General features: G+C 38.8%; 1 protein-coding gene across 3 annotated transcripts in view; it reads right to left on the bottom strand.

Moving 5' to 3' along the window:
* Positions 1–17,534, bottom strand: part of Pik3c2g (phosphatidylinositol-4-phosphate 3-kinase catalytic subunit type 2 gamma) — a 326,663-nt gene that overhangs the window by 69,652 nt on the left and 239,477 nt on the right. For all 3 annotated transcript variants that reach the window (XM_052721754.1, XM_052721755.1, XM_052721756.1), the window contains 3 exons: positions 6,415–6,604; positions 5,851–5,972; positions 2,348–2,456 (listed from right to left, as the gene is read on the bottom strand). In XM_052721754.1, the coding sequence (XP_052577714.1) occupies positions 2,348–2,456; positions 5,851–5,972; positions 6,415–6,604 (421 nt within the window). The remainder of the gene's footprint in view (positions 1–2,347; positions 2,457–5,850; positions 5,973–6,414; positions 6,605–17,534) is intronic.

Genomic DNA, 17,534 nt, shown 5'->3' with positions numbered 1-17,534 from the left:
TTCCTGTTTACTCAAGTAGTATTATGTTCTTCTAGAGTCTTTGGTGGAATTGAAGACTAGGCAGTTATAGTTGCAGTTTTCCTTAGTTATGATAGAAGGTAAATTAGGTGTAGAGCTTTGGGCTCATCAAGATAAAATAAATAATGGACTATTTTCTCCAAATACACCAAATACAAATGGACTGGATATTGCAAATGTAATTCCTACTTGATGATTGTTCTCATTGTTTATAGTTTCATTATGTTAGAATTAAAACATTTCCTTTTTATTTAGACAAAAAGGGGGAAATGCTGTGGAATATTCCTTTACACTATGTGAAGATATGTCACTGTGATTGGTTTAATAAGAAGCTAAAGAGCCAATAGCTAGTCAGGATTCTCAGGGCCGAGAGAACTCTGGGAAGAAGAAGACAAAGTCGCCAGGCAGATGCAATGAGGCCTGACATGTAGATGAGGTAACAAGCCATGAGCCATGTGGCAGCATATAAACTAATAGAAATGGGTTAAGTTCTAAGAGCTAGTTAGAAACAAGCCTAAGCTATTGGCTAAGTTTTCATAATTAATGATAAGCCTCCATATTGTTATTTTGGAGTTTGTTGGCAGGACATAGAAAGACTCGCTACATTGAGTAAGGTCTTGTTACAGATAGAAGATGCTGTTGAGTAACAGCAACCCCTCTCACCCCCAAGATTAAAACAATCCATCCCTCAGGAATCTCCTTAAGCAGGAAGGTAAACAACTCTAAATAGCTTTAGGAAGTCCCTGAAACTGACTAGATTCACTAGGGCCCTCCATACCACAGTAAGCAATAAAAGCTGAGAGTCCTCTTAGGCTGAAGGAAGCTTAGCTGCAAAGAAGACTCTCAGACAAGCCAAGCTGCAAGAAAGACTCTGAGACTAGACCAGCTGATGGGAAGAAGCAGAAACCAGCTGAGCTGCTTGGAAAAGATTTAGGCCAATGAGGCATTTGGAAAGGACATTCTCCAACCTGCTGAGGCATCTGCAGACTATGCAGTGTGCTCCAAGTTCCCAGCTTTGGGAGCTGTCACCCATGCTTGGGTGGGCTTTGGTGATGCGGCTGTCTTTGAGTCATTTCTGCTTCTGTAAGTGACCCTCACCCATATTTCTGTAAGTGACCCCAATGAAACTCATGGTTTACTAAGTTGGACTTTGGTAGTATTTGTACTTAAAAATATCAACACACAGGGAACATTTCCCCTCTCTCTTTCTCTCTTCTCCATATTAAGATCCAAAGGAATTTGTTTAATCTTTACACTCTTTCATACATCCCTAGTATCAGTAGGATAATTACCACCCCTGCCCAGTTGATATTCATGATCTAATTTATATAATGTTAGTTTACACAGCAAAAGAGCTTCTGCAGATAAGATTAAACTGAAGGCCTTGAGATGGTAAGTTTGTCCTCTGTAGTCCAACCTGCAGTCCTCTGTAGGCAAACCTAGTCTAATGACAAGCATCCTTCTAGTGGAGGCAAAAAGACAGTTAGAGCCAGATAAAAAAGTGTGATGGTGGGAACTGAGTTCTGAATGTGCCACTGTATTGCTGGAAGAGACAATTTAGGGCAGTGGTTCTTAACCTTCTTAATATTGTAACTCTTTAATACAGTTCCTCAGGTTGTGGTGACCCCCCAACCATTAAATTATTTTGTTGCTACTTTATAACTGTAATTTTGCAACTGTTACCAATCATGTAAATATCTGATATGTAGGGTCTGATATGCAACCTCCAATGGGGTCATGACCCACAGGTTGAGAATCTCTGCTCTAGAAGATGGACTATTTCAGAAGGAGCAGGTCTACCAATACCTTGACTTCAGTCCCTAAAGTCCCATATTCAGATTTCTGAGTTCCAGAACTGAAAGAAAATAGATTTGTGTTGCTTCAAGCCACTTGCCTGTTGTACTCGGTCACAGTCCCAATGGAAACCTAGTAGAGTAACATGGTTTTCCTTACCCATGATCCCTCTGTTGCTTGTTCCTTCTTAGGACATTACCCTAGAAAAACTGTTAAATCCAACCCCAAGTTAAATGCTTGAAAGATACTGTCTGTCTCCTAATCCGTACTTTTTATATCAAATCTGGAAGAAATCCATGCTTCTGAGATTCCAGAGCATCTATACATTTTGTGGTCCATTTAACTCAGATTGCATCATCTAGGCAAGGTGAAGTTGAGTTCTGGACTTCATTTCATGGACTTCAGACATGATAGACGTACATGCTTATTGAGTGAAGAAACTAGAGAATGCTGACACATTTAAAACTACTTTTGGTAAAGATAAGTCAATAGTTGACATTTGTATAAAAGTGGAAAAAAATAAACTGTCACATACATTGGCGACTTCATAAGACCCACTCAGCATCTGTTCCAGGTAATGTCTTAGATCTCTGATTCTCTTATGATCCGAATCGGTAAATGGTAAGTGCCACCAATGAGGAAATCTGTTTTAAAAGAAAGAAGTGGTACTTTGGTCAGTAGGAAAATCAACCTCTTTTGGGGTGGTCAGAAAGTTAACAGCTGTACCAGTGGAGGGCCAAAAAAAAAAAATTAGAAAAAGCCAAGATGTACAGAATTAATCCTAGACATTTCATAGACACAGTTGTGGTCATTTGTGCTACTTTAATCATCACTGATATCAGCACTAATTTAATTTAATGTTAAATTAATTTAATATGATCTTTATTACTGTATTTATAGCAGACTACAAATGTTTCCTCCCAGTACATGTAGGGGCTAATACATAATTTCTGAAATTAATGTCTTAAAATTTTTCAAAGAGTTCTGATTGTATTGTTTCCTAGGGCTCTTGACAGATATTATTGCATGATATAAATTAGACATGTCATCTAGTAGCATCTGCTTCCATCTGGCCTCACTCTTGTGAGTCTGACCAGAAGGCTTCTATGTGATCTACCTGAAGACTACTTGGTGAGTTGGATTTGATATCAGTTGTTCAGTGGGATAACCTGTTAGTGGTCCCATCTGGTAATATATTTTTATGCTTAATTGTGTCTTTCTAGAAACTTACTGTTGCCTTTACTGATATTTCTGTTTTTTAGTGCAGATGAAGGCCTGCCTACAGTGCTTCCTGGAAGGAGAAATGAGAGGGGGTGTGAAGCTTTTTCAGCAAGCACACAGAAGCAGGTGGTGACTTCAAGTCAGGGCAGTCCCTGCTACTTGTTTTTGTTTGTTTGTTTGTTTGGAAACAGGGTTTCTCTGTGTAGCTTTGTTGCCTGTCCTGGAACTCACTCTATAGACCAAGCTGGCCTCTAACTCAGAGATCCACTTGCCTCTGCCTCGTGAGGGCTAGGATTGAAGGTATGCTCCACCCCTGCCTGGTATCCCTGCTACTTGTTAAAAAGGTCATGAAGGTGCAGAATGGATAAATCTATATACTTAAATTATTACCTAGTAACTAGGTAACATTTAATATTTTAAAATAGTTTATTAATATAAGCATTAAATTAGTAAGATTTTTTGGTCTGTGCTTACTTATGAAAGTTAGTACCAATATGTAGTTAGTCTATAATATAAAGTAATTAAACACATGCACACATATTGTGACAGTTTTGGAAATGATCTTGGAATTAGATTGCCTAAGTTAGTTTTAAATATAACTCATACTTCTACGTGCAAAACTTCCATATTTGTATAATGAAACAATTCAATCTTTGTGATGTTTTATAGATACTGAAAATTCTAAGTATAAATATGTGCACAGAATTGAATTGGGCAGTACTAGTGTTGTTCAATCCATCTAAAGCTCATCTACTACATGCCATGTGGATATCGACTAGTGAAAAGTGTCTTTATGCTGTTTTACCTGACACTACTATCATATTCTCTCTAATTTTGTTGAGGGGAAAAGCAGGCAAATGAAAACAACTTTTTTTTTTGTTGTTTATTCTTTGTGTTTTTAAGTCCTGATTTGAAAATAGAGTTGTTCTAATAATTAGGGTAATTCATTTTCTCAGTACTAACACCAGGGTTTCCTTTTCCTTTCGGTTTGGTCCTGCATGTTTTTTAGATTCTGGGAGAACACACAACAAAGTTCTGAGGCTGAGAGGAAAGCATGAAGAAAATCAGGAAGAGGAAAAAGAATCTCACCTCATCCAGCAGACGAGTTTAATGAAAGCCATTCGTTCTAAGAAAATCTCCCAGCCTGCGTACACTTGGAGGGTACCGGAAGTACAAATGGCTCATTGGAAGCCCCCTATTGCAGGCTGTGACTAATTAGAATTTCATTCTTCCTGACTGTGACTTCCTGATTTTTTTTCTCAGGTGGGATTTACAGAAGTCACTTAGGGCTTCCCTCAGTAAATGTAAGAGTCAGAGGAAGTCTTGTCCTCTTTTTTATCTCTATATATGATCTCCAATCTTGGCCCCTTTGGGAGTGCCAGCCCACAGGAGCCGCTCAGGGCACATGAGGCTAAATGAACGGTCTGAACATCAACTTAGCTTCATTGCCAGGCAGCAGTCATGTGCAGAGCAGAATCTTAACTAAGGCTGGAAATTGAGAAGAGGCATGTGGAAAGAGGTGCTCACACTTCTGAAGTTCTCCACAGTACACAAGAGGCTTGAAAGGGCAGCCTTTAACAGAGGTTAATTTATAGGGTTTCATGACTGTTAGTGGATATGATGACAACGCTCAATGTTGAACTTTGCAGCTGAAGTTTGAAGATTTTTGCTCATGTTTCTTTTTTCTGATTCTATTAAAAAAAAAATCCTAAACCTGTGCATGGAAGTTTCCAGAATGAATGCACTTTCCTCTCATGTTCCTGAACTGCTGTCTAATGTCTTGTGTTCTAGGTATTAAAGATGTTCATGTTTCAAAATGTCTATGACAACAGCAAACATACCTTTTCAATATTCCAAAATATCTCTTCACCCAGTGACAACTTGTATTTATGTTTTAGAAGGTGACTAAACCAAAGAACAAATACGAATCGACATGTGTAAAGCCTGTCATGTCATAAGTGGCCACTAACAACATTGAAGGTTGGCTCGCTTAACAAAAACCCTAGTGCAGATGAAAGAAAAATCAAAATTTGGTTCGTCTGACTGCCAATAGCATAATTTCTGGGGAACTCACAATTTTCAAGTTAAAATACAATTTTGCTATACACAAAAAGCAAAGACCTAAATTTGCCCCTTTTTAACTAACAAATATTCCAAACTAGATGAACAGTAGTTGTTCTCATTGTAACTATAGTTAGCTTATGTTTAATCTTTTCTATTGTTACAAAATGATCTCATCAACTCCTTCAAAATGTACATGAAATAAATAACATTTAGGTCATGCAAGCTTAGTAATTAATGGTTAAGAAGACCTTGGCTTGAGAACAGCACATGTGAATTATAAATAAACCAACTGATATTATTATACTCCCAGCACAGAAATTCCCTATCCTTCTTTATGTGTATATATGTGTGCTTATATATGTTTCTAAATTTCAGTTATTGTCAAAAGAGTCGGCATGTTGATTTAGTTCTGACTTTCAATTTCAATTCCATTTTTATAGAAAACAACTGAGAAGATTAAATTTTAAAACAGGGAAATAAAACAATTTTTCCCAATAAGTGATGAAAAATGAAAGAGGTTCTGATTTTTTCCCATCTACAAAAATCAATGGCTGGAAGCAAAAAAAGAAAATTGCCAACTATGTTCTGCTTTCTGCTGCAAAGGGCTCTTTGCTCAGGCTCTGCTGGGAGAGCGTCCTGCATCAGACACTGCGTGTTGCTCCCAAGCAGGAAATCTCTTCTTCGCCATCATTTTCCCACTTCGCTCAAGAATAAGCTCTGAAGGCCAAATAAGGTGAGGGGACTGTGCCTTACTCTGGGAGAGTCAGCGATGAGAACTGCTTCTGAATTTGGCTGTGAAGTCTGGAGAACTGCTCAAACGACTTTTTGATCAGGCTTTTCCTGTCATCGCTGAGTGTCACCTCGATCAGGTACAGCTGCAGATCAACAGGCAAAAATCAAAAGATGGAGATAAAACTTGTCAGAGATCCTAAAACATGCTCTTAGGTAAATTAAACAAAGAAGGAAATTTTCTGTTAAAAAATTATCATCAGAACTGAGGGACACAATTTGTAATGCCACGATTACCTATAAATAAAATGTATGAGGATACCATAATTTTATGTTCTGGCAACATTGCCTCATTTCTGCTGTCCTTTCTTGCAGACACTTTAATTAGCTCTTGATTTATATTCTACCACAGGGTAGGAACAGTTCCCTCTGAAGGTTCTTTACTAATAGCTCTGGTTGTTATGATTTTTCTTAAAACATTTCCTTAATGGCAGTTCTCCACTTGGAACTGATTTTCAGTTTGCATAGTAAAACCACCATGCCTTACAGGGATGTGTAGCAGAGTCTGTGGCACAGATTTTGACTTACGTTGTTGTGCGTCTTGCTGAACCCTAATATTGTGGCTCTCTGAATTGTCCTGGTTTTATGTAGGATGCAGGATTCGTGAGGAGGAGTCTGAGGGGCAGGTTTGGCAAGGCTTGTGGCTGGCATCTGTGCCAGTGTGTGGATCAGGTTATTCAATTTAACTGGGAAACACTCCAGACTTTCCTTTATTTTCCTAGAGAAGTGGAAAAGACAAGACAGTAAGAAACACTCCCTCTATCAGTTGGCTTCGTTTATAATTGAGACCCTTATGTTTGTCAGATGCATGTGTGTTTGGAAGGGTGAGATGAAAATTTATATATACAAAACCCAGCTATTAAATATTGTGTTCCTATATATCAAGTTCACATCTAGAAGTTATTAGGAAGTAGAGAAGACACTCTCTTGGTGAGATAGAGGACATCATCATATTCTGACAATTTTTAGAAGTTTGTTTTGGGCCAGTGAGAGCTGAGCAGATAACAGTGCTTGCAGTTGAGCCTGAGTACCTGAGTTTGATCCTGCTGGGTGTCCTCTGACTTCTGCATGGGTGCTGTGAGCACAGGCACGAACACACACACACACACACACACACACACACACACACACACACGTCACACGAGAGAGAGAGAGAGAGAGAGAGAGAGAGAGAGAGAGAGAGAGAGAGAGAGAGAGAGAACAGACTTGGCATAGTGTCACACATCTGTAATCCTAGCATTGGGGAAAAGTGGACAGAGAAGGAGGGAGACACACACACAAAGAGAGACACACACAAAGAATACACACACACTCAGAGACAGACAGACAGATACACACACACAAAGAGACAGAGACACACACAGAGAATACACACACACTCAGCACACTCAGAGACAGACAGACAGACACACACACACAAACACACACAGAGTCAGATTCACACAGTGAGAGAGAGATTCAGACACATACAAATAAATAAATAAAATGAAATTAATAAGTTATTTTGTTTTATATTTTTAGAGATTATGATGTTAAAACAAATTAATTGTAGTTCATATTCATTTAAAACCTAGAAAGTGAGGTAGGTCCAAAGCTGCCTAACACCAGGCATGGGCAACCTGTGGCCCACATGTAATCCAACACAAATTCACAGATGTACAAGGTTAGGAGATTATTTTTGGTAATGCCTTTGTTTGGTTCTGAAGCATAAATTCTGTAAATGACATTCTGTTGCAATGTCAAAAGGTTGAACCTGCCACACCCACTCCTTCCCTCCTCCTCTATGTGAAGGATTCTGAAAACTATGGCTCAATTTCATTGTTCATTTTTATTTTATTTCTGTATACTTTCATTCCTCTACAAGTTGTCTTAGAAAAATTCAGTACACTTTAATAATGTATTTAATGCTTAAGTACTTTATATGAACTATTACTCACTCTATAGTGTTTTTTTCTTTTTTGATTGTTTTGATTCTGGAGTTTGATCTTGAAAGCATAGTTTTTAGTACTCTAATGATACAATGATCTCTTAACATGAAGTTTTCACCCATTCTTTTATGATATTTTTCTATTTATTCCCTTCTAAGACCAACATTGAAATTTGCTAGTTTCCCTTAGCTCTGCCCTCTTTTCCCCAGAATGATTGGCAGTATTATCCCATCAGTACCAGAAAGCAAGTGGCATGCCCATTCTCTCTGTTACATTCCCCAGTTTCCATTGCCATTGTTTTAAAAGATTCGCTTTTATTTTTATTTGTGTGTACACTGTAGGATTTTATACTGGATATGAATGACATCATTTTCTATCCCATAAAAAATTCTAAATGCTTCTAGATTTTATTAAATTTCTTCTTTCTATTGAGGTGAAAAATAAGGCTTTCAGTTTAATTGCTTAGTGGCTGTTTGAATATTTATCTTGTAATCATTTATCTGAACTCTTATCTGAAATCATTTTCTTGATAATCCCTTGGGATTGTTTTAATTGTTATCAAATTCAACAGGGGAAAGAAGATTATCACATAGTTTCACTATCAGTGAGGAGGCTTCATGTTTTCCCTGACAATGGGAATGCTTATAATTTTTCACTTTCAGAAGTATGATATTTATCTACATTTCCTTTCATTGTGAGCTTGCTAATGTTTTGGGAGATGAATAGATATAATCAAGCATAAAATTTCCGGGTTGGCATGCATCAACATTATCATTCAATATCCCTTTAGAACCAGTCCACCAGGAACTAGATAGTAACAATGTACTTCATCCATGTTTAATAATGTCCCCTAACTTTAGAAATATTCAGACTCATTTATCTTTTCTAGTCTCTAGCTCTGTTTGGATAAGTTTCAAATTTTCCCATTATTATACATAAATCGATGTTAAAATTTGCTAAAAATCGTTGAAATACAGTTCTGCTCCCCATTACTCATTTCCACACTCTTCATTATTTTTGATGATATTCTTGGAACTTATAAATTCATGAATCTATGCTGTAGTACAAAGTATTGACTTTAAAGATAGGAAAGTAATAGTAACAGTATGAGTGTACTACCAGTCATTATTTATGAGTATTTGTCCATTTCTTCATTGGTTCATCCATCCAGTAAATGCTTACTGAGTACTTTGATGTGCTGGAGTAGAAGGCTCTCAAGAGTGATGCTGTGCACTTAGCCCTCACACAGCAGTGGCCATGAACTGTCCATCTTGAGTTCTGATGCACTCACTTCCCACCTGTGTGGTGTGTAGGTGCTCTGCTCTCACATTGTCCAGGGGTTAGAAATCTTAGGAAGAGTGGGGCTCTGTGAGTGGTTTCTGCTTTCTTTAATATGTATGTGTGTGCATCATGTATGTAGGTGCCCTTGGAGGCCAGAAGAGGGCATCTGATGACCTGGAGCAGGACTTACAGGTAGTAGTGAGCCACCAGATCTGGGTCCTGGACACTGAACTTGTGTCCTCTGGAAGAGCAGTAAGGGTTCTTAACTACAGAGATATCCCTTCAGCCACTTGCCTTTGATTTTGAGGCAAATTTTCACTCATATCTGTAGTGGGTAGCCATTCCAGCTTTGATCTGGAAGTTCCAACCCCCATTGAGCCTTCGGCAACTGTCACGCCTACAAGGCAGGGCCAAGGGAGGCGCCGAGAGACCCGAGATTGGGATGGGCGAGCATGCGCTTGGTTCCGGACCGGAGACGGAGGAGGTTGACCGATCAGAGCTCCAGAGAACACCGCTGGACTGCAATACACCTTCCCCAGACCCCGCGACCTACCTATCCCTTCATTTGTAATTTACCCACTAGCTCAGTCGGTAGAGCATGAGACTCTTAATCTCAGGGTCATGGGTTCGGGCCCCATGTTGGGCGCCAGATATTGGCAAAATTATTAAGGCCACTCCACGTAGTTAAAAGGAAGATTTATTTAGTGGGTAACTTACAAATGAAGGGATAGGTAGGTCATGGGGTCTGGGGAAGGTATATCACAGTCCAGTGGTGTTCTCTGGAGCTCTGATCGGTCAACCTCCACCATCCACGGTCCCAGAACCAAGCGCACGATTGCCCATCCCGATTCTGGTCTCTTGGAGCCTCCCTTGGCCCCGCCTTGTAGGCGTGACAGTTGCCGAAGGCTCAATGGGGGTTGGAACTTCCAGATCAAAGCTAAAATGACTACCCACTACACATATCCTCTTTTTACAGGCACCATACCACATATTGTCATTAAATATCACCCATCCAGGAGTTTGCCTTGACAGCAATAGGATTTCAGCCTCTTAGGCCTGATATATCCAGATAACACTGTATGTATGTGTATATATATATATATATATATATATATATATATATATATATATACACACACACACATATATATGTATATATATATGTATATGTATACACACACACACACACACACACACACACACACACACACACACACCCAGGGAACACTCTTGGACTTACTTTGTTTAATGGCACTATTAGCAGGAGTATGCAGAATAACTTTTTGGCTTGGGTAATAGTGGGGGGGGGGCTCATGCATGTGAGGCAAGTATTCTACTACTGAACTATGTCTCTAACCTTTATGCAGAGTATTTTTTATAATAAAGACCCAAAGCTACAGCCAGAAGAATCGCAGCTCTGAGAACACCCCCAGACACTCTTGATAAAGAATGTCTAACTCCCCTGCTAGGCCCGGCTCTGTGCACTGGGGCAAACGGCTGATGGAGCCAATCAGAGTTTTGCCCTCTGGAAGTCTATGCCCTTTGGCAAGCACCACACTAAACGCTTCATGATAATCTTCTTATCCTCCAGAAAGACAGTAAAATTATTTTCTCTGTGGATAAAAACAAAATCCAAGGGAGGTTCAGTGCCACCAAAAAAATAAAATAAATAAATAAATAAAAACGTAATCTAGGAAGTTGTAACCAGAGAGTCCCATTCATATTTCTCTAATTCTGAAGTCCTAATTCTGTTTACAGAATTTTTGATAATGAAAAAAACCTTTCAATTTTGTCTTAACAAGGAAAATAATCCACTAGGTTTAGTGTGGAATTCCCTGGTGTGGTAAAGGCTGTGAAATGTTCAGTCTTTGATTTTTACTCAGGAATAACGTGTAGGCAGAAAAAAAACCCAAAACCCTAACAAATATTTCCAGCTACCTGAAGAGATCAATAATCACATTTCTTAAACTTTAGACTCTGTATTTCTGTTTGTTTGATTGATGGCTGCTTCTGTTTTGGGGGACCTAAACTGGCCTCCAACTTGAGATCTTCCTACCTCAGCTTCCAGAGTGCTTGGATTTCGAGCATGTGCTAGGATACCCAATATGTTCTATCTTAAAGTGTCTATACTCTGTATTCTGCTTCACAGTTAATGTGTGATTTCACACAATATTATATATTAATAGTTTAAATAAGTTGCTTCTCCTCAGAAACAACTGCCTCCAAAAGGTGCCCTAGGAATGTATGCATGGGTAGGTGCTAAATCTCTAGCTCTGATCTTCATAGTAACTTCTGGAACAATGGAAATTTCTTTTAAAATTAATTATATTTTTACATGTGTGGTATATATATATATGTGTATATGTGCTAAACATGCATATGTGGTTTATGCATATCTGTATATGTATGTGGTATACATGCATAAGTGTTGTGCATATCTATCTGCATGTGTGTGAAGGTCAGAGACCAGCATTGGATGGCTTCTTCAATTGTTCTCAGCCTTTTGTGACCAAGTATCACTGAACATGGGGTTTACCAATTTGGCTAGCCTAACTTGCCATCAGGCCCAAGAAATATCTTCCTGGCTCTGCCTCCCTGGTGCTTGGATTACAATTGCATACTACCACACCCACATGGATGCTGTGGATTGAAACTCAGGTCTTCATGCTTGGATGGAAGCACTTCACTAACTGAGTCTCTACTCCAGTGCAAATTACATAATTTTGCATTCACATTTACACATATGAAGAAAATCTTTTTACTGCATATAAGCCAGAATGGCCACTGGGGAGTGTTACCATCAGGGTGTGGAACAGAGTGATGTGTAAGACCCTCAAGCAACCCAGGGGGATTTCTACCTGAGCATGTTTTTTATTACAGTTTAAATTATTTATATGCTTTGGTGGTTTGATAGAATATAGTTTCTTCTGACCAGTTTCTTTAATAATCTGAGGGAAATATGTCTCCAAAGATTTTCTGTGAAGACTTCGTAAGAGTCACTCTTTATGTTTCTACTTACATTGTAATTTTATCATTTATAAACAGAAGGGCTTCATGTGACTCAAACTCACCAAGAACAAATTTGTCCTTCATCTAAATTGTAGGCTTCACTTCATTGCAGGGATTCTGGTGTGTGTAATAAACACAGTACTGTACATTGTTTTTGCAATTGGGTGTTGATTGTCCAGCTTGCTCAGCAGTTCAGGGGAATGATAAATTGATGAAGCTTTTGTCATAATTTCTTTATTCCACAAGGAAAAGCAATAATCCAGCATTCAATTTGTAACTTCTGAAATGTCTGTCTAGCACTTTTTAAAACTTATGTTTATAAAGTATGCCATCACACAATTCCTTTTTTATTATATATATGTAGTTGAAGTTTTCCTGTGTCCACCCGGCTCCTGCATCCTTGTGTTTCCGCAGCCACTCAGACCCAAATAAACACACACACACACACACACACACACACACACACACACACACACACACACTAATATTATTTAAAACTGCTTGGCCATTAGCTCAGGCCTACCACTAACTAGCTCTTACACTTAAACTCAGGCCATTTCTGTTAATCTAGATGTTGCCACGTATTCTGTGGCTTTACCTGTGTGCCTGTTATATGCTGCTCCCTGGATGGTGGGCTGGCATCTCCTGACTCAGCCTTCCTCTTCCCACAATTCTCTTCTCTGTTTGTCCCACCTATACTCCCTGCCTGGCTACTGGCCAATCAGCATTTTATTTATACAGAGCAATATCCACAGCATATATATGTCAAATATACTATATGTATATTTTTATTATATATATGTCAAATATACTATATGTATATTTTTATTATATATATGTCAAAGATATTCAAGCACATATTTTAAGCAAAACAGTGTTATTTAAAACCTTTTCTATAGGAACAGTGGTTAAGAGAGACAGCTACTCTTGTAGGACCTGGGTTTGTTTCCCAGAACCCACACCAGGTGACTCCCAACAGCCTATAACTACAGTTCAGGGGATCTGACACAGTCTTTTGGCATCTGCACACACATGGTACACATACACACACACAAGCAAACACACACACACACGCACACACACACATACACACAGAATTTAAAGCATGTATTCAACAAATAATCATTGCAATACATTCTGTGTGCATAAGAAAAGATACCTCCCTAAGCATTTTATTCACAAAGTGTCTTGCTGTAGCTCAGGCTGGCCTTGATCTGCTCCTCCTCCTGCTTCAACCTTCTGATTGCTGGGAACACTTTTATTTTTGAAAACTCAGTATTAAGATGTATCAAAGAGAACTCCTAATAACTGGTTGCACATGTATGCAATGTATTTGTGTAAATGCAAAACAATTTTTTTTGTTTTATCCTTTGAATAAAATAACGTATATCATGTAAATTCTTATGGACTTGACAGGTTGCCCACATAGCTTGGGATGCATGGCCATAAGCATGTGGATATTTTCCTTATAATGGTCTTTCCAGTAATCTGGAGACACTGATGCTAATGAGCATTTATATTTGTCCAGCATAAGCAGGCCAGTAGGAGCTATACACAGGATTTAATTTTCATATTATTTGGCATAGTTGTATGCTGCAAAAATCACCTGTTAAAGAAAGTCAACTCTGTTTGTACTGAGCTTACTAGCCCTGCTTACAAGCTTAACATCATTCCTAATGATGAGGAGCTTCTATGGAGTATACTTGGTGATTAAAGCATGCTATTTCTCAAGGATCAAAAGAGGTAACAAAAATCATTAGAAGTAGTATATTAGTGTGCAACACTTCCACTACTATGAAATAAATAAGGAAATGACTGCATATGAGTCCAAAAGGTAGCTGACTGCATGTGGGAATAAATGAGGGGAATCAACTGTGTAAACCATTGGCGTAGTGGAATCTGAGTATTGGTAAAGTCTCTTCAGGTCCTGTAAGAATGCTATCACATGACTATTAGAGTAGTTTCGGCTGTTGCTGCTGCATCTGCATCCTCCTCTTCATCTTCCTCCTCCTCTCCACCTTCTTCTTACTCCCTCTCTGTCATTTAGAACTTGATTTTAAAATCACTTAATTTTATTTTTTTGAGAATTTCATATATGAGTACTATGTTAACATTATCCCTCTCTCTCTTTTCTCTAATTCTTCCCCCACAAAGCCCCACTCCTTTCCAAATTCATGCCCTTTTTTTCTTTACGTATTGTTGTGACATCTATCTATCTATCTATCTATCTATCTATCTATCTATCTAAATTTATCAATATAGCATACTGAGTTCATTCAATGTTGCTTCTCTGTGTTCAGGGCTGACCTCTTGGAATTGGATGACCTATCAGGACCTATCCCTGAAGAAGACTGTTTCTTCATCTCTCACTAACCATGAATTGCCTCTGTCTTCTCTGGGAATAAAGCTGCGAGAATTCCCCCCTCCCCTGAACATGTCAGCTGGTGTTCTCATATTGATGTTGTATTTAGGCAAGCACAGTGCTGAGATTTCCTGGCTGCAGTTGCCCTGTCACATATAGAAGACACTCTCTCACAGCAGACAGAAAATCTTCTTAAATATCTTTGCTGTTTTCCAACTTGAAGTTTTAGGTCTTCAGAATGAATGCCATAGAGTTGGTGAGTCCTAAGTAAATGTCACAAGAGGCTCCTTACTGAATATAAACAAGAATCTCAGACTCCTTAGCCTCAACTATAAAAAGCTTATTATTAGACCTTCTCATGGAGGCACGTTGTAAAAAGTGATTAGATCTGAGCAAATAGAATGGAGAATGGAATGGGCGATGGTCTACTCCAATTACAGAGCAGTGTGCCAGGGAAAGAACAGCATTGAACCATATCCTCAGTGCCAGGGGTACTGAGGATGCTGAAATTAATTGTTATGCAGAATAGGAAAATAAATCTTAACATGAAACAATAGAGAAGATTCAACAGCAGTAGATGGTGTTATAATAGAAGTTATACAATTCTTTAAAATATGAAGAGATGTATTTAGAATTGGTGGTAAGTTACTTTCATGAATTGCTTGTTAAGTCACTAGAATAGGCAGCTATGTGTGCACAGGCTCAGGACTTGTGTTGCCTGTGAACTGAAGCACAGAGCAACTGTGTAGGCAACAGTCGTTGTTAACCACTGTCGTCTGGGAGACTCCTTTCTTTACTCGTGATTTTTGGTACCTTTAGTTGGTACATTAAACTTTTCAAATGCATTTAACCTTTAGACTCAGAGTATTCCAGAAAATTCCAAATACCATTTTTATTACTCAGTAGCTAATTTTATCCTGATTTGATATTTAGGCAAATTGGGCAAATTGTCAGAGATGTTCCTATTGTAGAAATTTAGACTAGCAACTAAGCTGTCACACATCATACTGAATGTGGCTGGCTAACAGAATGGGGAGTACAAATATTGTAAAAGTTGTTATACTGGCAAGTAAAAAATAAAAATAAAAAATAAATAAGGGCTTAGAAAATTAGTGTAGTTTGAGTTATAATGATATTAAAGAACCATGAAGGTCTTTCACAATGACAGAAGGAATTCTGAGAACACTCTTTGAATTTGTTTTCTCAGTTTTAAGAAATGCTGAGTGCCTTGGTTGTTACTCTGTCCAAGTTCTGTTTGCTCCTTGTGAGCATTCATCTCTGTAGGTATCAGCAGTTAAACTAAAATAAAGGAGATTTTGACCCTTATTTGTGAAATAAGACAGTTACATTATGGAAATTTGTAAGACACTAAGTACAAATTCTAGTGTAATGATAAAGAAACTCAGGGATCTACACCCCCACCATGTTCTTTTGCTTAGGTCTGGAGAGAAAACAGTTACAAAGGCATGGGACTGTGTTTGGATGCCTTTGGGCATGAAGCCTTGTCTTGTTATTTGGCCATGAGATCCAAAGGGAGAAGGAGGGGGCACACAGGATTCTCTGCATTGTGTCTGTAGTTGTGGTGGCTCAGGAAACTGTGACTCAGATGTGAGTCCAGATGCACACTTTTAGAGGCTGTCAACATCTCCATCTTCTTCAGAATCATCTCTTCTGGTGCCACAACATTTCTTCTATACAATGGTTACTCCTAAAGCTGTTCTCCAAAGTGCCAAGTTGAGAGAAATGACTCTGAATTGTTCTTTGGCAAGAGTACCCATAACAGGACTCAAGCAACAAGCTCCACAGACACTCATCTGAAAGACCCGTCCAGTAAGAACAAAGACAAGTACATAAATGAATCAGGTGTCTCTGTGAAACTTATACCAGAGAATGTCAGAAAATTGGTAGTGGGGCGTAGCTCATGATGGGCAAGACAAACAAAGCAGGCCTCTTTCCCATTGAGACTAGATAGGTCCTGTTGGCTTATGACACTGTTGGCTTATTGTTTGAGTCTGTGCATGTCATTTATCCTTCAAATGCCGGGTTTTTTTCTTTTATGTTTGAAGTTTTGCATTGTTTCACGTTAACTTCTAGCTGAAGAATGGTAGATGGTATGTTGTCTGAATCACAGAATCTGCATGGTAGGCCAAAGGGGTCTCTGGGTATCCATGGACAATTTCTTCTCTCAATTTTGGAGAGGGAAATGGATGATGTGAAAAGCTCTGTCTAGATGTGGGAGGGGAGGTGGGTGGTGAATCTATACTTATCATTCCAGTCCATCTGTGAGGAAGGTTATCTGTTTCTAAGGACAGCTAACCAGAGGGTTGAGAGTGATTGAAAATTCTGAAATAACCCGTTTGGACAGGATTTTAATGGATGGTTTCCTTTGTTGCCTAGCAGTGGGTGTCTCAGAGATATTCCATGAAAGCATCAATTTGCAGGGGCCTGAGTCATGATTCTTTCTTGATTCCATTCAGCGATGCTTCTCCTCAAGAAGGGGTAGAAGGGAGTTAGGGAAGAGAGAGGCATTGGCAGTGATGTGAAAAAAACCTTTGTGGTAAGCAAGCCAGTTTTATTTTTCTTTTCCTCTCTATACCATTAATTACAATATAATTTTCAGTGCCTCACAGCATGTAACATCCTCTGAAATACTACTTACAATCAGCTCTTGACCTGAATGCACACACCCAGGAGTAGGGAAGCAATCTGTGCTGCTCAGTACATCCAGACAGGAGTCAGTTCTGGCTTTCAAGTCGCCAGCACAGTTGAAAGGGGAGTCTTCTGATGCTAACAGTGTAGGAAGGATGTGGGAACTTAGGGTGACCATAACAGTACATCTCACATGTCTCAGTCCTTACTCACACCCCCCCCCCCCCCCCAGCTGTGATCCTGGTGACAGTGAGTAGGTAGGTTCTCTTGTCTTATTTTTATCTGTAACTTGGTAATTACTTCAGAATAAGCAGCAGCACAAAAGGCTTGGAGAATCTCAGAACAAAGGAAGAGAATAAAAGAATGTAAACATAGAGACTATACGTATCTCTCTCAAATACAGTATATAATTAATAAGG

This window comes from Peromyscus californicus, unplaced genomic scaffold, assembly GCF_007827085.1.
Source record: "Peromyscus californicus insignis strain IS unplaced genomic scaffold, ASM782708v3 Scaffold_6__1_contigs__length_162567912, whole genome shotgun sequence".
NCBI lineage: Eukaryota > Metazoa > Chordata > Mammalia > Rodentia > Cricetidae > Peromyscus > Peromyscus californicus.
This window is presented reverse-complemented; position numbering and strand designations above follow the sequence as displayed.